The sequence below is a fragment of the Mixophyes fleayi genome, chromosome 2 (genome assembly GCF_038048845.1).
Source record: "Mixophyes fleayi isolate aMixFle1 chromosome 2, aMixFle1.hap1, whole genome shotgun sequence".
NCBI classification, from domain to species: Eukaryota; Metazoa; Chordata; class Amphibia; order Anura; family Limnodynastidae; genus Mixophyes; species Mixophyes fleayi.
This window is the reverse complement of record NC_134403.1, coordinates 338,591,299-338,612,882: the sequence shown is the minus strand read 5'-3', so window position 1 is coordinate 338,612,882 and position 21,584 is coordinate 338,591,299. Positions and strand designations below refer to the sequence as shown.

Sequence of the window (21,584 nt, the reverse complement as noted above, 5' to 3'; positions counted from 1 at the left end):
GAAAGGTAACATCCAAATTTTTACTTTTATACTGACCTGCCGCAGGAAAACATCCTTGGCTTAGTACATATTATATACTACAAAATAGATTCACTTTCCTGTTTGTTGTATACTGCAGAACAGTCACCAGTTGCATGCAGCCATTTATGTTTTATCTCAGTGGTATTGGATATACTTTGTTTTCTTGCCTTTGCTAGCTTTCAGTTGCAGAATAGTTGAGATGTTAAAATGAGACATGAATTTTTAACACATTTTAAATTAAATCATTAGATTTCTAGAGCTAAATGGAATTTCTTAAGGGTCTGAAGTAAATGTTCTTGGCAGTGTTCACCATGTCCCAGTAGGGGGCTGATTGCTAAGTAAGACTTGATTATCGGAGGAATGATTGCTTCATAGACTGCAACTGGGAAATCAAAGTATGTGCCCAAAACACAAGAGCAGAAAGGTGGGATGTCACCCAGATTGTATTAATTACTTATTGTCTCTCTTGTTTATTTTTGGCATGCAGAACCACCTTCAGCTCCAAGAAATGTCAATTTCAACATGAATGAAACAGCCCTATATCTGGAATGGAGTCCACCGTTCGACACTGGGGGCAGGAAGGACCTCATCTACAATGTACTCTGCAAGAAATGCAGCACAGACCCTGGCCAATGTGAACTGTGTGGTGGGGGGATTCGTTTTGTACCTCGACATTCTGGTTTACTCAACTCCTCTGTCACCGTGTTGGACTTTTTATCTCATGTCAACTACACATTTGAAATCGAGGCAGCCAACGGAGTCTCGGAACTCAGTTTTTCACCCAAACACTACACATCCATCACCATCACCACAGATCAGGAAGGTAAGTTTCGTATTCATCTTTTGTGTTCGGAATTATTTCTTGTAAGTGGTAATAATTAAGCGGAACTGTCATGTAGGTGCAACTTAAATATATTACACAGACCTTTTTCATAACAGGCCTGTATTGAAAATAATTCCAGCAATTTAAGGGGAGAATTCGATTCCCCGAGATGTGCCATGTAGTGCCCCCGGAACGGTCATGAAGGCACTATGCGGCATTGTATCTTGGCTTATTTTTCCTTGCACAACATTGAGCAGATTAATCAGTGATGTTCTGCTACCATAGTACATGGATATTAGTGCAGGCAGACATCACTGTGATGTCTGGTGGCACATTGTGAGGAATTGAATTCCCCCCTAAGAACATTGGTAAAGTAAAGGTTTTTGAAAGGTCACTCTCTAACAACTTTGAATCTTTTCAGGAAACTGTGTCATGGATAGAGATATTTAAACTATTTCAACCTGTGTGAAATTCTATCTGGTTTGACAGACTCAAACTTTTGGTCGAGCCAAACTCAAAAACCTTGAAATTCAGTCCGACCAATTGTGTGTGTTTCACAACTACAGAGCTTTTGACTCAAATTCAAGTTTGAAGTTTGCAGGTGCAGCTCGCATTTAATAGATATAAAAATAAGCTATAAAATAAATGGGTCTTACCATGTTCAAGACGGTTTACACATTATTGAGTGTGAATGGCTATATTTATTATTTATTGCATTTTTATTGTTTTCTTTTATTCAAACAGCAAGCATTAGTGTGTTTGAATTTACGTTTTGCGTGGAAAAACATAAAAAATATCATATATATTATTTATCCATTTAAGCTCAAGTTCAAACATGTTCAAATCGGCTCCTACCTTCAATTTAGGTCAACTTTTTAGCGTAAAGTGCAAGGATTTATTGCAAATGATAACACTTTAGAGCTGGTTTGTCTGACCACCTTAACACAAACAGTATTTCTAGTCATTGGTCACATCAACAATTGGACCTCAAGACGTAAAAATTCCCTTTTTGTTTTGGAAGAGGGAGAGTTATATTCCAATTACAGATAGTATCATAGAATTTAAAGGGGCAGACCATTCCACTATTACTTTTTTATCAATACATAATACTTTTGCAATACACAAATGTATGGTATACATGAATCCTGTATGAGTATAGTCTATAAATTATATTGTACAAAACATTTACAGTTTGCATGAAAGCGTGGGAAGTAAAACTATGGATAGTGTTTGGTTTGTTTTACTTTTTTCTACTTTCTTAGCACTTTAAATTTTTCTTCTTATATAATAGATTTCTTGCAATCTCGCCTGTAATCCCCCTCTAAATGAGTCAGTGGATATTATGCCTAATAAACCTTAATATGTAAACTGTTATGTCTTTTAATTTATCAAATCCATATTATTATTTCAGTACAGGATTTTAAAAAGCAAATTGCAAAAAAAACACTGAATAGGAAATATAAATATTCACAAATGTGCTTTTTAAAAATATCCAAGTGGATCATTTTTATTAAATCTGGGAGCGTTTATAATTTACAGATTAGCTCTAACCCACTGAGATGCCATGAATAATGTACAATTTTATAATCTGTCTTACTAGAGGCCTAAGTCTTTACAATGAGCAGAGAAAAGGAAATATCTAGCAAGTAGTTACATCTGGCATCTGGGCGTTAAATGATTAGCATTCATTGGCCTTAGCCAGACCTTGCCTTTAATTTCTCACCAGACCCACCCTTTCCTTTCCTGTGACAGCACAGTGGCCTAGTGGTTAGCACTTCTGCCTCACAGCACTGGGGTCATGAGTTCAATTCCCAACCATGGCCTTATCTGTGTGGAGTTTGTATGTTCTCCCCATGTTTGCGTGGGTTTCCTCCGAGTGCTCCGGTTTCCTCCCACACTCCAAAAACATACTGGTAGGTTAATTGGCTGCTATTAAAAATTACCCTAGTCTGTCTGTGTATGTTAGGGAATATAGATTGTAAGCTCCAATGGGACAGGGACTGATGTGAATGAGTTCACTGTACAGCGCTGCGGAATTAGTGGCGCTATATAACTAGCTGATGATGATGATAATGCCCCTTCCTTCTCTCCACAATATGGTAGACTTTTACAGATGGGCTTTACCACATCACATTTGCAAAATATTAATAGATATAGCTTACTGGTGAGGGTGGGTGCTCACTCCTCCGCACACAACATCTACTTTTAACAGCGCTATAAATAGCAGATAAAAATACAAAAAATGACTCAAGCGCTACATCCACTCAGACTGGAGGGAAAATATAGATGTTGGTAGTGTCAATGTGATGAAGATCTACACCAGATATGAGGTTCCTGAGACAGTGGGGCATCCCCAATGATTGTAACGTAGCTCTATTATTGTATTACAAATCATTAATTAGTGTGTCTAGAGGATATGAAAATAATCACTGTTTAATGAAAAATAGAAATGAATGCAATTCAATGAGATACTTGATGCCGTGGATTTGGGCAAAATATTCTCTATAAAATAGCAGGACATAAATAACAATCATCTAGTCCTCACCAAGTCTAAAATGTGATACATCTAATCTCATGTTCTAAATAAATAGCGCATATAACTTCTACTTGGTCAATTATTTATTTAACAAAAAATAAGCCAACGTGAAGAAGCCAAGTGTGAAGAAGTAAGTACGCCCCATGACCAAAGTTCACATTTTAATTCTTCCTCTTGCTTTCCTGCATTGAGCCCAGTATACACGAGTCAGCGCTCTGTCGGCTCTCTAGCAGTCCTTATGCATCATCATCATCAACATTTATTTATATAGCGCCAGCAAATTCCGTAGCGCTTTACAATTGGGAACAAACATTAATAATACAATACTGGGTAATATATACAGACAGAGAGGTAAGAAAACCCTGCTCGAAAGCTTACAATCTATGCATAGTAAGCGGTTGCGAGATTAGCCAGTAAAGAGGTGCCATGGTGGTAATTTATGGGCAAAGTAGATTGATTGCCTGTGAAGGAGTCTGTGGTGGCAATGATTACCCGTCTACAACTGTCTGGGTGTGGCTGGCTTGACCAAGCAGCGGCACTAGGAGAAGTCAGTGACAACCTCAAAAAGTGTGGTAAAGCGGTATGGTAAGCCCTTATCTGCCTGGCAGAGGTGGGTTCAACCCAGGTGGTGGATGAAATGTTTTCTTCCTGAGTGCCGGCCTGTAATAAGATTTTGTTTTGCAGAAAATGTCACTTAAAGGTGATTGGAGGGGTGGTGTAGGGAGCCTCAAAGTTTGTTTTTTCCTGCAAAAATAATTAAATTTTGCACATCCCCGGAGATGAAGAAACCCAGCCTTTGGCCTATACCAGTGATGTGCAACAGGTTCACAGGTACACATGAACCTTGCCCTGAAGCCCCCAGCTCCCTCCTGCTTTATTTTCAGATTTGTTTGTTATAGCTTGTAACACTTGTTTAAAATGTCTGCTGATATGTTATTACAGATTGGTGTCTCTTGCTGTGATTATATTTGGATTGTATTGTATTGTTTTAACTTATTACTAAAATTAAGGGCAATGTGCGGCCCTTGTGACGGTTAGAGGGCCGCACCATGCTGCCCCTGACATGTATCAGTTTGCCCGTCAATGGGGTATACTTCAATAGGATGCCTTTTTTACACTTTATATGGGAAGGCGCATTTATTTGCACACTTTGACCAGTGTAATATAGACATTCAAAAGTAACACATGTAATAAAGAAAGTGATGTCCACTCACTTATATGATTAATTTAGGACCTAAATGAAGCTAAACTATGTAGTTTTTTAGTAGAAAAAAGGAAAAGCAGAAATTAATCATGGGAGTTGCTCTATATTGGTTGCCGGGTAAACTTTGAAGTGTTGCTATTCAGGGGAGGGCTGGTAAATTTTAGCCCGGAGGGCAAGACTCAACTCAGCAGCCTATTAGGAACATTTTAAAGGAAAAAACTGCAGGTTGCCCAGTAACCAAGCCCAAAGTAGCCCACTATGGGACCGGCCCGGGGGGCAAATGCCCCCCTGGCCCCCGGCTAAGCCTGCCCTTGTTGCTATTACTCTTTCCACCAAGTGCATTTACAGACATATCTGTAATCCATCAAAAGTAGGCTGTGAAATAGTTTATCTTGTCCTTAATCTTATTCATAAAGGGAGAGACTAGAGAGGTTCTGGTGCCATCCATCTTATACAGCCCCCTCACCCAGTCACATGACATAAAAGTGGTGTATGCGTTGTGTGGGACAAATAGCCTATCAATGGAGCAATAACTACTTCCTGGACCGAGGCTCCGCCCCCACACACACTAAGAGATCACATGGTCCTTCCTCTCTCATTCTTTAGCAATCTCACCTGTAAGGATCTCACTCTTTCCTTCTCCTGCCTTTCCCCTTCCACGTCTTCCCCTTTCCCCCACTATCACCAGGAATATAGAAGGATTGAGCGATGGGAATGGAAGTGGATTGTAATATGGGAATAAGATGTTACTTTGGGAGTGGAGGACATGCATGGCATGAATTTATATACGGGGACAACTACAGGGTTTTGGGAAGAGAAAAATATTGGGATTGATAGCGGGATAGATTGCACAATGGAGAGTCTGTGGTTACAGAGTACAATTGGTTGATGCAAACTCATTCCTGACAAATGGTTGGACTGGTGGTGGGGGGAGGCGACATTGCTACTTTGCACAAATGATCTCCCAAGAAAAAATAAGATTATGGAGGAAGAATATATGCTTTAGGAACAGAGAGGAGGCAAAATAATACTATATGTGTAAACATCTGCTCACCAAATAGAAGTTTCATTGGGTGATACATATCACTATATATGGTATGCTCAGTTTTCCCTTGTCTAAAGAATGGCAACGTTAAATATTTAGTTTGTTTACAACATATTTATTTTTTATGGCAAATTTCAGTACCTGGATTTCCTGCATTATCTAATATATACTTTATTCAGACTATAACCTTTAAGGTTATAGTTTGTGCCCAGTGTTCTCTGTTGCAATAAATCTATTTGACATCACACAGGAATCTTCCATATCAGAGAATGATTTTCACACTACATACAGCTCTGAGGGGAGCTTGGTAATAAATCTGTAACCACATAGATATAAACATGTAGTAGAGTGCAGGATGGACACTGACCCTCTGACACTTAGAGATTTACATTGACACAAACATTATTACTGACCTCCTGTGTGAGAGAATTTGCTGTTCTTGTATTTTTACCTAATCGTTAATTGTTACTCACCTGCTCCTTTACCCTCCCAGGAGCCTCTGGGGCTGCTCCATGCAAACGGGCTACCCAGTTTTCTGTGGTTTATCTCACAGACCCAGATATCCCTGTCAGTGTGATGCGGCAGTGGGGGCCCTATTCTCTGACATATAGAACACCAACGTGGATTGTATATTACAGAAATTGAGGTGGCCCTGGAAATAATGAGATACGAGTGAAATTTAGTAATTAGGTGGTAATGGTCCATTTCACTAGGGTCTGAGCACCTTTTTATTAGCATTCTGTATCTTCATGTTTGTGTTCCCAGTTCTGAAGTGGGCGGGGATAGAACATCTTGTAGGCAATTCGATCAACGGAATGTTCACTGTAGCACAAGGTATATCAGGAAACGAGTGTACTGATCTTGTGGGAGGCTGTGAACAGTCCTGCATGTGTGAGGAGGGAACTGGAGGTAAGCAGCAAGCCATAGACTGAGAGATATGGAAGAAGCAGGTTTCCCCAACGGCAAAGAGTAGTCATATAAAGTAAAATAACTAAGCCATGGAATCTAAATTTCACAACTCAACATGTATTCAAATGTCACTTATTTGATTACATTTTCTTAAAATACCATATTGCACCAGCAACATAGCCATTGCACAAACAAATACAACTTAACCAAACAGCCAATGATTACTGGTAGAAAACTAAAATCAGTTAAAATAATTGAAACAATAATTAAATAAATCAGATAATACTGTATACATAGAATTATTTACTTAACATATAAACCTTACACTATAATTAAGTTTGATTTGTTGCTATCTAGCACTGCTGCATGTTAAAAAAAACCTTTTATAACATTTAATATGCAACAGTTATGAAAGGACCGATAGAATTACAGCCAATAAGATTTTTGCCCCCTATATATTGTTGTATTTTGTCCATGCAGGATGTTAATTTATGATGTCCATCTTGTAACCAGCAGCTATCTGTGACCAGAGAAAGTTGTTGATTCAGATGTCATCTACTAATAATTAGAATAATGTTCACACTATTGAGATAGTAACATCTACCTGTGTCCACATGAAGCATCCAACTTTATAAACAATGTTCCTGTAACCAAAAGTACAAGGTCAGATGCCTTCCATGTCTTCAACCGTATGTCATGCTCTGTCTGTTCACAGTGTACTGATGTAATCTTACCACATGGATGGTTATTCAGTGCTGTGGTCTCACAGGTGCAAAGTAATTGTAATGCTGCCGCGTTCTTTCTCTTTTATCTGTCATGGGTCAATAAATGCTGCAGCAATAGTATGTGGTCATACCAGATAAGCCTCAGGCTATAGACTATCTGTCTCCATACATCTCAGATGTGAAACAATGAATTCTGGGAGAGATGGTATCGGCCATCTTGTCACCTAGAGCCTCCAAGCCCCGAGCATGTTGGCTTTCTCAAGGGATGTGTCGTTTCCAATATGCGTATGCAATTTACCTCATATTGAACCAATCACCTTGCACTTTAGTAATACAGTTATGGGCAAAAATTTTGAGAATGACACAAATATTATTTTCCAAAAAGTCTGCTGCCTCAGTTATTATGATGGCAATTGGCATATACTCCAGAATGTCATAAAGAGTGATCAGATGAATTGCAATTTTATTGAAAGTCCCTCTTTGCCATGACAATGAACTTTATCCCGAAAACAACATTTCCACTGCATTTCAGCCCTGCCACAAACGGACCAGCTGACATCAGGTCAGTGATTCTCTCGTTTACACAGGTGAGAGTGTTGACGAGGACAAGACTGGAGATCACTCTGTCATGCTGATTGAATTATAGTAACAGGCTGGAATCTTTAAAAGGAGGGTGGTGCTTGAAATCATTGTTCTTTCTCTGGTTAGCATGGTTATCTGCAAGGAAACACGTGCAGTCATTATTGCTTTGCACAAAAAGGGCTCCACAGGCAAGGATATTGCTGCTAGTAAGATTGCACTTAAATCAACCATTTATCGAATCTTCTAGAATTTCAAGGAGAGAGGTTCAATAGTTGTGAAGAAGGCTTCAGGGCACCCAAGAATGTCCAGCAAGCGCCAGGACCGTCTTCTAAAGTTGATTCAACTGCGGGATGGGGGCACCACCAGTGCAGAGCTTGCTCAGGAATGGCAGCAGAAAGGTGTGCGTGCATTTGCACGCACAGTAACTCGAAGATTTTTGGAGGATGGTCTGGTGTCAAGAAGGCCAGCAAACAAGCCACTTCTCTCCAGGAAAAACATCAGGGGCAGACTGATCTTCTGCTAAAGGTACAGGGATTCGACTTCAGATTGTTTACGGCTTCTGGAAAAACACTTGTCTGGAGAAGGAAAGGTGAATGCTAACATCAGTCCTGTGTCATGCCAACAGTAAAGCATCCTGAGACCATTCATGTGTGGGGTTGCCTCTCAGCCAAGGGGTGGGCTCAATCACAATTTTTCCTAAGAACACAGCCATGAATAAAGAATGATACCAAAACATCCTCCAAGAGCAACTTCTCCCAACCATCCAAGAACATTATGGGAACGAACAATGCCTTTTGCAGCATGATGAAGCACCTTGCCATAAGGCAAAAGTGATAACTAAGTGGCTCTGGGATCAAAGCATCAAAATTTTGGGTCCATGGCCAGGAAACTCCCCAGACCTTAATCCCATTGAGAGCTTGTGATCAATCCTCAAGAGGTGGGTGGACAAACAAAATCCCACAAATGCTGACAAACTCCAGGCATTGATTAAGAAAGAATGGGCAGCCATCAGTCAGTATGTGGCCCAGAAGTTGATTGACAGCATGCTAGGATGAATTGCAGAGGTCTTCAAAAAGAAGGATCAACACTGCAAATATTGACTCTTTTCATAAACCTAGTGTAGTTGTCAATAAAAGCATTTGCCACTTGTGAAATGCTTGTAATTTTACTTCAGTATACCATACTAACATCTGACAAAAAGGTCTAAAAACACTGAAGCAGCACACTATGTAAAAACCAATACTTGTGTCATTCTCAAAACTTTTGGCCATGACTGTAGAGGTTCACAGTTTTAGTAACTAAGTAGAGTTTTTCTTATTAATTGTATATGAAAAATGTATTGAGTACAGCAAAAGGAGTGACACCTCTTTATCAAGCACAGTTCATAAATCCAACATTTATGTGGTAGATGGTAATGCAATCACTAAGATCATAGTTGTCAGGTGTATTAAAGTAAGAGGTGGGCGGGTCCGGTTCCCCGAGAACCGAACCCACCCAAACTTTGGGTATCCGAGTACCGAGCCGAGTATGCTCGGTACTCTCCCGCCCGCTCGGAATCCAAATCGAGGCCGAACGTCATCGTGACGTCTTCGGATCTCGGGGCTCGGTTCTTGCGATACTTGAAGATTATAAATACACGCCTCCACAGCAATCCATCGCCATTTGACAGAGGGAGAGAGCAGGGTGTAGTCACAGGCTGATTAGAACAGGGACTGAGAATACAATATTTTTATTCCAATTGAGCTATCAAAAATCGCTAGAGAAGAGAGGAGGATAGAGGATTTTTTTTTTTCCAATATTTTGCACTCCCCAGTGCTTTTGGGGTGTCCCCCATAATTGTGCATAAATATTTCTGGCTGTCAAAATTACTATCTGTCAGCAGTATCTACCAAATAATTTTTAGCACTCCCCAATGCTTTTGGGGTGTCCCCCATAATTGTGCATAAATATTTCTGTCTGTCAAAATTACTATATGTAAGCAGTATCTACCAAATAATTTGTAGCACTACAAGTGCTTTGGGCTCAGAATGGATTCAAAGCAGTCCACATATGAGCAGAATGAGCAACCAGGTTCTTTCACCAGTCCTGATGGTAGTGTTCCCACTACGTCATCTGGGCAAGGCGATGTCAAACTACACAGTGTTTCGAAATCAGTCCAAAAAACAAAAACAATTTTTTTTTTTTTACTGTGTTGAAGCGAAAAAGTGTTTCTGAGCAAAAGTGAAGTGGCGATAAAAAAAAAATTGCCAACATGCCATTCTACACACGCAGTGGCAAAGAGAGAATGAGGCCTTCACCTTTGGCTATTAGTGGCAGATCCCAAAAAGTTACCAAGCCTACAATTGGTGCACAACTACTGTTACGCGTCAAAGCCGAGCTGCAAGATAACAGTAAGGCATTAGAGGATAATGTTTGCTCTGATTCACAAATGACACCAATCCCTGTGGAGAGTCCATCCAACAGTGGTATGTCTAATCGTGAGCATTCTGTTAGTGTACCCATAAAAAAGGGCCCTTTCAGCAGTTCTGCTGATGTGTGCCTGAACAGCCCGAGTGTAGCCGGTGATACACAAATTGAGGAGGCCACTTTGGAAATAGAAGAGGATGAGGGGGAGATTTGTGGAGGTGACGAGGGCGCTAATGAGGATGTTGATGATTATGATGCAGACAGATACCAAATTGCCTTTCTCAATTTCTATTTATATTCTAGATTATATAATGGCTGAATAGTTTTCTATTTTACTCCTAGTGGAGAGGGGATCTGATGCAGACAGATACCAAACTGCCTTTGTCCATTTCTTTGTATATTCAAATTTCTAGTTCCACAGTCTGTGCAGGCTGCTTTTTTTATATTCAACTACAAGTGGAGGGTGTAATATACACCCAAAGACGATGGCTACATTACCAATAATCAAAGATGGAGGAGGTAGACAACCAGGTTTGTCTGTATAATTTGCAGACAAGTGTTCGAATTAAGGACGGCCTACCAGGGAATAAACTGTTTTTTTCATAATTTATTAGCTTTAGAATTACCTCACTTATCTAAGAAACTGGTGGAGCACTAAATTAGGTTATTTTAGACCCAAAAAATGGTATTTTTTTCAAAAATAGCAAAACAAAACCAAACAAAACCAAAACCAAAACACGCAAGGGCGGTTTTGCAAAACCAAAACACGAAGGTAATCCAGATCCAAAACCGAATACAAAACCAAAACACGGGGGTCAGTGACCATCTCTAATTAAAGTCAGCATTGCCGTTTTTATTGATACATGATTTCGCCGGCCTTGGATTACTGCCAGCTATTTTCTGTCTGAAGAGAGTTTGTTGTCGTTAAAACACTTTTTATACATTCACATCTCTCTTACATTCCCTAAGGACAATGATGTTACTTGTGAAAGTCCCGCTGTTCTCAGAGAGACTAGAAACCTGACCAAAGGTGCTGACTTTATGTTCTGACACTGTGAGAAATTAAATGTGCTCAGCTAGTTCAATGCCTCATTCTAATTCTCCATGTATTAAACATATTTCCATTCTGTTGATGTGATACAGTATATTTCATAATGCTTACCGCATTCTATGCTTGTGTGTTTTGATAATGTTGACTAACATGTGCAGTACTTGTTTTTGTCAATGCAATGTATTGGTTAAATGTGTGGATAATAATAATTTTAAGCATGTACATGGGGCGTATGATTCAATTTCTTTACTAAAATCTGAGTTCATAATAGAAAAAATATAATTAAGCTTAATATTCTGGGGGGAAAAAGCTCCATAGATACTGTATAATAAATAATTGGTCTCATAACTATTACGAAAGAAGAATTCCTTATTGTATGATGTTATATTTAATTTACTGTATTTACTGTATTGACAGTCAGACTGCTTGTACAGGGACCATATGCTTGGCCTCACCTTTGAGAGTGGTTAGACTCAGGTCTGACTTCCTTTGCCAGTTCTCATGGTCAATCCTGCTGGGTGAAGATGTACATATAGCAGTTCTTCTACCGTTACATGAATGTTGGCTATATCATCTAGCATGTAATGCAGTGTCAAGATTGGGTTTGTGGAAAGAGTACATAGGCCTGGGCCTAGGCAGCACAATTGCAAAGGTGGCAGATTTCTCTCACCACAAATTTACTTATTTAGTCTACTTCTGAGGGTAATTAATTTTTCTTGCAACTGTTAGTTACTTTGTTCTTAAAAATGCAAAATTGAACACAAGGCTATAATTCAACATAGGTAGGCAATGCATATTTTAATGTATTTCAGTTTTTCACTCACTGATTTTTTTTAAATTTATTTTAAAATGTTACTTTTTAATTGTAAGAAGCTTATTAGTACTGTAACATTACTATAGTCATACTCTGCAGTACTACGCTATTATTGCATTGATTAGTTTTGCTTAACCAATACCCAGTGCTTTAATTTCGGAATAAGTATACCCATATAATAAGTAATTAATAAGTGAATTGCAGTCAGTGTGTGTTTTATGATTGGTAATACCCGTCGGTGCTATGTATGCAGTTCTAGATCAAATATTTGAGTGAATACCGCTGTGAACTGCTGACCTGAAAGCTCAGGTTCTGGATCTAAATGACAACACTGAGATACAATTGTTTATATAGAGAGGAGGTTGTTTATTGCTGAACAGACACAGGTTGATGCAAGTGTAGAAGGGGTGGCAACACGGCAGAACAGAATCCTGAGGTCGGTAGCTGAGACAGCAGAATCGGCAGAGAGAATAGTGTCAGCCCTGATCTGACCCTAATAAATATTCCAAGTTGGTTGATATTAGGGATGTCAGTTAAGGAGTAGCATTGCGGCACCAAGATACTTCCACTAGCAACCAGGGGAATTACTGCTCCTATAGAGATTGGATCATGAGTATGGTGAAAAGCAGACCGGAGCTGGATGCAGGTGATTCAGTGATCAGGAGGACAGATAGTATTATTTGTTGCCAGGCGCATGAATGCTTAATAGTTGGCTATGCTTAGGTTTGGCATAAAGTGATTCTTGTTGTTGGATTAGTGAGAGAGTTTGGGAGGACCCAGAGGTCATAGTACACAAGGGTTCCATTGATGTAGTTAGATGTTGATGGACAGTCCATAAAAACAATTTCAGGGAATTGAACTATAAACTCAAAGCCAGAACCTCCAAGTAGTGTTTTTGAAGTACTTCCTGTGACACTTGCTACACCTGAAAGATACTAGAAGGTAGAGATAAATGTGGTTGTGAAATTGGGGGTTTTGGACAAATGGGTCAATTTCTGTTTTGGCCAAAGGCTCTACAGCAGTGCTTGACATCAGGTGGCCCCTGGCCGAAGCCTTTATCTGTGGCCCCATGACAGCTGCTCCTGATCTTATTCTCTGCCTTTTTATAAAGCATAAAATAAGGCAGAACGGGCACAAAGCAGGGAGGTCATGCAGAATACCAGAGGAGGAGAAGGAGTCCAGTATGCTCTCCCTCCTTCCTCTGTGTGGCCCTCTTGAAGATATGAGGGCCGCCCTTGAGGTAAGCCAGTTTGTTTATCGCTGCTCTACAGTAAGCATGGGCTGAACTTCAATAGGAAGGGTGCAGTTGTACTGGGGGAACTGATGTTTATAAGGAGATTTTAAACTAAGGTATGGAAGACTAATATGGACATATTTAAGTGAATTTGTGCATCATATAGATGAGTCTTGGTGCAAAATGTGTTCACTGCTCAAGCGTACAGCTTACATCTACATGCAAGTTCAGAACAGAAAGTGCTTGTCAAGCCACTGCTGCTCTGAACACAGGCAGAAGAAGTGAGTGTGGAACCATTGGGACCACTAGGTTTCATCCCCAGACCTGTGCCTGCTTTCTTGGCATTAACAAAATCTAGTAAAACAAACTTTTTTATTTTTAAACGTTAAACATACTTTTTAACACAAGTGGTAACTAGTCTTATGGAAATATATGGAACATACCAAAGTATGTAAAAAGGAAATTAGGTTAGCAATAAGTAAAGCTAAAAAACGGGCTGCTAAAGACAGCAAGTTTAACCCCAAATCTGTTTTCAAATACATAAGCAGATAAAAATGTGAATATTGTGCCACTGAACGATAAGATGGGGCAATTCATTTTGGAAGAGAGTTTGAAAAGGTGGAGATGTTGCCTATAGCAACCAATCAGATTCTAGTTGTCATTTATTTAGTACATTCTACAGAATGACAGCTAGAATCCGATTGGTTGCTATAGGCAACATCTCCACTTTTACAAACCTGCAGTTCAGTAAATATACCCCTGGATGTTAGTAGTGCAGATGATGTGATATATACACTGTTCGGCACTGCTATACATAACTTTCTGTTACATAGAATGACAGTATGTACATGGGTAGAGACCTGGTTGTACATGGGTTGAGAACTGGTTTAATGATTATTATCATTTATTTATATAGCGCCACTAATTCCGCAGCGCTGTACAGAGAACGCATTAACAACAGTCCCTGCCCCATTGAGGCTTACAGTCTAAATTCCCTAACATACACACACACACACACACACACACACACACACGGGTCAATTTGTTAGCAGCCAATTAACCTACCAAAATGTTTTTGGAGTGTGGGAGGAAACCGGAGTACCTGGAGGAAACCCACGCAAACACAGGAAGAACATACAAACTCCTCACAGATAAGGCCATGGTTGGGAATTTAACTCATGACCCCAGTGCTGTAAGGCAGAAGTACTAACCACTTAGCCACCGTGCTGCCCAATGATAGTAAGTAATTAATTCTAAATGGAACAAGTTAGGACTTGATTAATTTTAACAGTGGCGTACCACAAGATCAGTAGAGGATCCTGTCTTTTTCAATATTTTTATTAATGACCTTGCAGATGACCTTGAAAGTAAGGGTCCACATTTGCCAGTGACACTAAAGTATATCAGGTTATTAACAGACAGCAGGATAATAATTTGATACAGGAAGATAAAGACATAATTGCAAAGTGGGCTATGAAATGTCAGATAAAATCCAATGTAGATTAATGCAGGGTTGTACACCTAGATCATGGTAATAATTTTCATACTTGCACATTAATAGCAATACAAGTAAAGGAAAATTGAGATGTAATAGAACTTCATTGACAGAAATCTGAGCAGCAGTATATAGTGCCAGGCAGCAGCTGCAAAGGCAAATAAAATCCAACAATGTGTAAGAAGTGGATAAAAGCACATGGTGTAAGCTTAGTATTAGCAATATAAGTCCTTACTTAGGGAATTATGGAGGTGATTGAACCAGGCAATGTATCCAATTGTCATTTTTGAGTCCATGAAGAAAATGAGTTTAATCCTGTGAGGCTAAATTGGCAATTGTTAAGCTGTATGTATTGTTTTGTCTTTCTCTGGATCAACACAATTACAATTTGGACTTGATGGGCCTGTTCTTTTTAACCTTACAGTCTCTCTATATATGAGTTACATCTTTCCAACATAAAATATCCATTACAATTTTTAGTTGCTGGAATTACGAGAGTACATTCATCTTTCAACCAGATGTGACTTGGATCTCCGTAGCTATGAGAGGGAAAGGGAGCAACAACAATAGAGGCCTGGTAAGGCGAGGGGGCAAAAACTCAGGTTTGAACAGACCTGGGAATCCCTAATACCCTATTATTCATTGGTACCTCAGCTAGGTGACTTTAATGCTAAACCCAGTGTTTATTTGAAAGGGTTGGGTACGGTTTACCGATTACGAGAAGTCCGACAAAGTTGACACCTACCAAAAAAATCAGACTGGCTAAAAAAACGAATAGAATAAAACAGACTTACCTGAAAACTGAAGCTCCAGATGTCCGATGGCAGCGGTATGCTGACAGCCAGTGCTTCCAAAGACACAGCTGTCCGGCACTTCAGTGTGGCGTCAGCGCGACTTACATGTAGGTTAATTTAAAGCACTGCAGGGTCCTGACATTGCCGCTTAAAATGAACATTGATTTAAGTCGCACTGACGCCACACTGAAGTTCCGGTCAGCTTGGTGTTCGGGATCACTGGCTGTCAGCATGCCGCTGCCATCGGACATCTGGAGCTTCGGGTTTCAGGTAAGTCTGTTTTTATTCTATTCGGTTTTTTAGCCAATCAGATTTTTTTTTGTAGGTGTCAACCTCGTCGGAGTTCTCGTAATCGGTAAAACGATTACCACCGATTAGAAATGCCTCTCCATTGGGGCCAAAGGAGTTTGCTGTCTGGTATCCTTTAAATGCTTTTGCCAAAACTTATATACAACCGACCTGTGTCATTGTTTAAGGTAAGGTCAATATAGACTGTCACCTCCTGGTTGATTGTTCAGTAATAACTAGAGAAGACCTACATTCCTACAGTGTGATTTGCAATCTACTGCTCTCATGGTGGTGGTGTCCATGACCCTACATTACTCATTAGTGTACTCAAGGGTATATGGTCCTGATATCCTGAGCAGTGACTTAGTAGCACACTTCTGGGAATTTCTTCTTACTGATTCTTCACTTTTATTCTTATGATTATGTTCAAATCCACTTTTACACTCACTATTTATTTGATTGTTCACAATGCTAGTAGTGTCACATCTTAATTATTATTATTATTATTATTATTATTATTATTACCATTTATGTATATAGCGCCACTAATTCTGCAGCGCTGTACAGAGAACTTACTCACATCAGTCCCTGCCCCAATGGGGCTTACAGTCTAAAATCCCTAAAACACACACACACACACACACACACACACACACACACACACACACATAGACTAGGGTCAATTTGTTTGCAGCCAATATGTTTTTAGAGTGTGGGAGGAAGCCGGAGCACCCGGAGGAAACCCACGCAAACACGGGGAGAACATACAAACTCCTCACAGATAAGGCCGTGGTCAGGAATTGAACACATGACCCCAGTGCTGTGAGGCAGAAGTGCTAACCACTTAGCCACCATGCTGCCCACTACACACTATTATTAGGGTGGGGGAGTACTATCACTCTACTACATATGTACTCATACTACACACTATTGGGGGGTGTACTGATATTACACGCTATTATTGGGGGTGATGTTTGGTCGGACTGGCCCACCAGGCTACTGGTTGCGCCCCACTGCATGAGGGTACCACTCTCTACCCTAGTTTCAATTAGTCAGTATGTTTTTAGACTTTCGGTGAACATACAAACTCCACACAGATGGGGCTTTAGTTGAAATATAACCTTTGACCCCAGAGCTGTGAGACAGCAATGCTAACCTCTGTCTCACATGTCAGTGGTAAAATGCGTTATCTTCGTGATAAGAAGCATTGCCTGATTACTTATAATGGACGTATTCCCTGTTGTGTCATCACACTTCTTTGCAGAGGAACTAGGGTGAGCCAACGGCAGTGTGAAAAACTGTGAAAATGATGCTTGCACCAGGTAAGATTCTTTATTGTTCATGTTACAAGACTAGATTGATTTAATTATGCCTTTGTAAGCAGTGGACTTAAATTGTACTCATATTCATGTAATATGACTATTAATTATATCATGTCAGGGCTGCTTCGGGGGGAAGACGGGAATTGGACTTATTTATTAAATGTGAATACTATTCATTTAATGTCAGAGCATGCTGGGGTGAAGAGGCCTATTTATTAAAGTGGGTGTTAACGTCAGGCTGGTTTTGTGGGTCACTCATTACAAGACATTCCATATTTCCTGTACCTATCCTTTTTTTCCCAAACAGGGCCCCAATATTCCAGGATCCATACAAACAGCTACTGAGCTTAGGACACAATCAGCAGCAGGGAGTGAAAACCTCAAGTACAGGTAAGAGAGAGCAGGATAGTCACTGACACTGCTAGCAGGAAAGGAGAATAACTCAGATGAGGTGACCAGGGCAGTGATGCTTCTTTGTTTCTCCCCATCCCTCATCTAGTGGCTGGCCACACCTCTCTGATGGCTTGTCATGCCCCTGTAGCGGAGCATGCACTATTTTGTGGGCCCTTACCATTCCTTTTCCCCGTTGGGCCCTTCATGCCCCAGTCCGACACTGCACATATACATAATTGTGTGTAGTGTAGTTTTTGCATTGATAAATGTAAGGAATTTGGAATGTCCCACAGACTTGGCAAACTGCCTCCCATTGTGTAAAAATAAAACAAAGCTGTTGCAATATAATTTCTGTCCAGCAAGGTTTTTTTTATTATTTTTATTTATTTTATACTTTTCTATAAACGGCAAATTCATTGTCATTTTTCTTACCTGTCCTACAAATCATTATCTCCTTTTCAAAAGCACTCTTTTTGGCAAACATAAATGGCTATCAGGCACAGACACAGTCTGCTATACAGACACAGGCTCACAGCTCAGCATGACATGTAATGGTAAAGAGGGGAGAAGGAGGATGTCACAGTTCAGACAGAGCTCAGAGGCGGTGTTATAAAGTCTCACTGCTCAGTACATCATGTGCATTGTGACTGTGGTTGCCATGGTAGTCCAGAATCATAAATCATTAATAGCAGCCTGATAAAAAAAACAAGGGATATGGTAAATATCAACATTCATCTTGTAGCCTGCCACAATGATTCCTTTTAGGGTATTTTAGGGAAATATATAAACATTGCCAATGTTCTAAGAGTTCATTAGTTTGTGAATATAGGAAAGGTATGTTATGCATGAAGAATGTGATCTGAATTTATTTTGGAAAAGACTGAATTCCCTTTGCCTTTGTTCTTTTATGAACTTTTTAAAGACATTTTCTCCATACAATGTAATGACAGTGTTATGTTAAGTTTATGCAAGTTAACAATGCCATTGTTTTCAACAGTCTGTGCTCTTTGTCAATTATATGCATCTAATGTCACCTTAAATCATATTTATGAGGTGTCACTTATAGAAAGGTCACAAGCAGAAGAGGTACATCTTTCACACCCCAGTTGTCTAACCATAGCTCAATAAACTGAAGTCCACGTTTCAAATAACAATTCATATCCAAATGTTATCGTTGTGTCTGCCTCAGGGAATGCGTTCATATTTTTTGTTGTTGTAAATGAAGGTTAGTCTCTGCACCGTTGCAGCTTGGCAAGGTACATTGAAAATGCAATAACGTGAAGGCAGTCACACCGGTAATCATTTCTCTCCTGTTTTTGGCATTTGTTGCCAGCTCTGAGCTCTATTTCCAATACACTTTAGCAATTTCACAGTTCAGTATCAGAATGTTATATACTATTAACCAGTTCAGGCCCTGAGCCATAAGACATTATACAGCTTTATGCCTGTGCAAAATGATAGATCCCCTGTTTTGTTATTACTAGTTAAACAGTAAATTAGATACATGTGTTCTGTATTCAAATCTCCCATTAATTCATCTCCGGTTGGAGAATTTCTTCCTAAAAATTAATCCTACCGATTAAAAGCAAAGTTCCGTTGTTTTTGTAAAATGGTTTTTTTTTATATGTTTATTATACAAAAATAAACATTTTTATAACAACGCAGAGATTTGTATTTGCTACCTACACTTTATTTGTTAACTATTATGTTTTCTCGTAAAACTGGTTAATAACAGAAAAAAATATTTCATCATGCGACACTACACTAAACGTTGCAGTTTAACATATAATCTATTATACTGGAAAGCATAGTGTAATGTCTCATAATGAACATTTTTGTTTTTAATACCCAGTTTTGTGGGTCCTGCACCATTTGAGCAGATAAATCTGATCAATTGTACACAAAAGTCAATTTATTCTCCATTTTTATGTAGATCCGAGGTCTTGAAATAACTCAGGAATCCTTGGTATCTACCTCGAGATATAAAGACTGTAAGAGAACACTAACTGTCTGACTCTAAAGTGTCACAGTAAATGTCTCGAATTGATTGTGCCAGAAATAGTTTGTTCTCTTCTAAATCATTATATTCCATAGTGATCGCCAAAACATTTACTATCCTGTCCCATGTTTTCAGAACTGAATAAACACTTTAAATGCCACTACAAGGTAAAAAAAATATTTTTAAAGAACATTAACAGGTTGGTCTGAACTATATTTGATATAGTAGCAACTTATCAATGAAGTTCAGATGCTTTCCCCCGAAGTGCTTGCTGTTTATGAGCCTGATTTAGAGTTGGACCCAAGTCCAGTTGTAGCACATAAAAATTTGACTTGTGTAACATGTGTTACTCTGCGTATGTGCACAACTTGCATCTGTATATTGAATTGCATGAATCTTGCATTAGGGGCACCTTGCGCTTGGAGACGCAGGTCGGGTGCGCTCATGTATTCAGGACAGTGAGGGCGTTGAGTTGTAAGTCAACGACACCCCTTAGGAATACATGTGATTTTGACTTTGACGTATGTTTAAAATAAGCCCTTTTGCACGTTCCATAGGCTTGGTGCAAATTTACGAGTTGATGATAACGATAGACGCATCTATACAGTAGATTGAATTTTGGTTGTAACTTAAGATACTCCAAATAAAACCACATCTCTAAATCCGGCTATATTTATTTAATCAGAACAATGCATTCCATCTTCTTAGAGAAAGAAGGACACATTTTTGGTACATAATGGAGGACTAAATGTTGCAAGGAGCTCAGTATAATAAAACAATTGGTTAAGCAGAACAGTAAATATATACACAGTGAAGCTTGCATAGCTAACACTTAAATACCTAACATGCATGATATGGCAATAAAAGCAATAATCCAAAGGCTAACAAGATTAGTGTATAAACTTTGCTTCAAACAGAGGTGTGTTTGACACCACGTAACGTTCGTCCTACATTAGTTTGAGGAGCTTCACATCACTACTGTATGCTATTTGGCCACTTTATACAGCCAGTGTCCAGCCTAAGGGCCTTATGCTCCCACGGACGTATGCCAATTATATTCAGCAAGGGCTAAGCACAAATGTCTCATACCCACCACAGGTTTATCCCCACAATATACCTCACAATATACAGCCTCTTTGACACCACTGGGTGATAACCCGTTCTACATAATCACACTGTGAGGTGATTTTACTGCCAGAGCCACCAGAGACAACTGCTCTGCCAGGTATAAACATTGTGGGAGACCTCCACCTGACATTGACGGCACTATACATTGGCAATGTACTCCGTTGTATTACAGGCCTGCATCTCCAGCCCTTACTCTATGAATTATGCACATTTGTGACTCATGTCAGAAGCCACAGCAGGTACTTATCCTTTATTGGTTGGGCCTACGATATTGTTTTACATATATGATGTATTGTTTCTCTGTTTTTGCAGATCTTTTCGCTAAAGCTATTCAATTACATATCTGCTTGTGTGGTTATGTCTCTGTTTCACGTTCCCTGCTGCGAGAGGAGCAATGCCATCATCACCATTTATTTATATAGCGCCACTGATTCCGCAGCGCTGTACAGAGAACTCACTCACATCAGTCCCTTCCCCATTGGAGCTAGCAGTCTAAAATCCCCTAACATACACACATACAGACAGAGAGACTAGGGTTAATATAATAGCAGCCAATTAACCTACTAGTATGTTTTTGGAGTGTGGGAGGAACCTGGAGCACCCGGAGGAAACATGGGAAGAACATACAAACTCTACACAGATAAGGCCATGGTCAGGAATCAAATTCATGACTCAGTGCTGTGAAGCAGAAGTGCTAACCACTAAGCCACCCAACAAATTAGATTTAATCCCACTCTACTGTTTAGTAGAGACTAAGGACTCTTAGTTACACTAGCGCTTTCTCTCATACCTTGCACAGAGCATGGGTACCTGGG

The 21,584-nt window shown here is 39.6% G+C and overlaps 1 protein-coding gene across 4 annotated transcripts in view; it reads left to right on the top strand.

The window, feature by feature from the left end:
* Positions 1 to 21,584, top strand: part of LOC142139435 (ephrin type-A receptor 6) — a 630,331-nt gene that overhangs the window by 301,431 nt on the left and 307,316 nt on the right. For all 4 annotated transcript variants that reach the window (XM_075197036.1, XM_075197034.1, XM_075197035.1 and 1 more), the window contains exon 5: positions 509 to 844. In XM_075197036.1, coding sequence (XP_075053137.1) covers positions 509 to 844 — 336 coding nt within the window. The remainder of the gene's footprint in view (positions 1 to 508; positions 845 to 21,584) is intronic.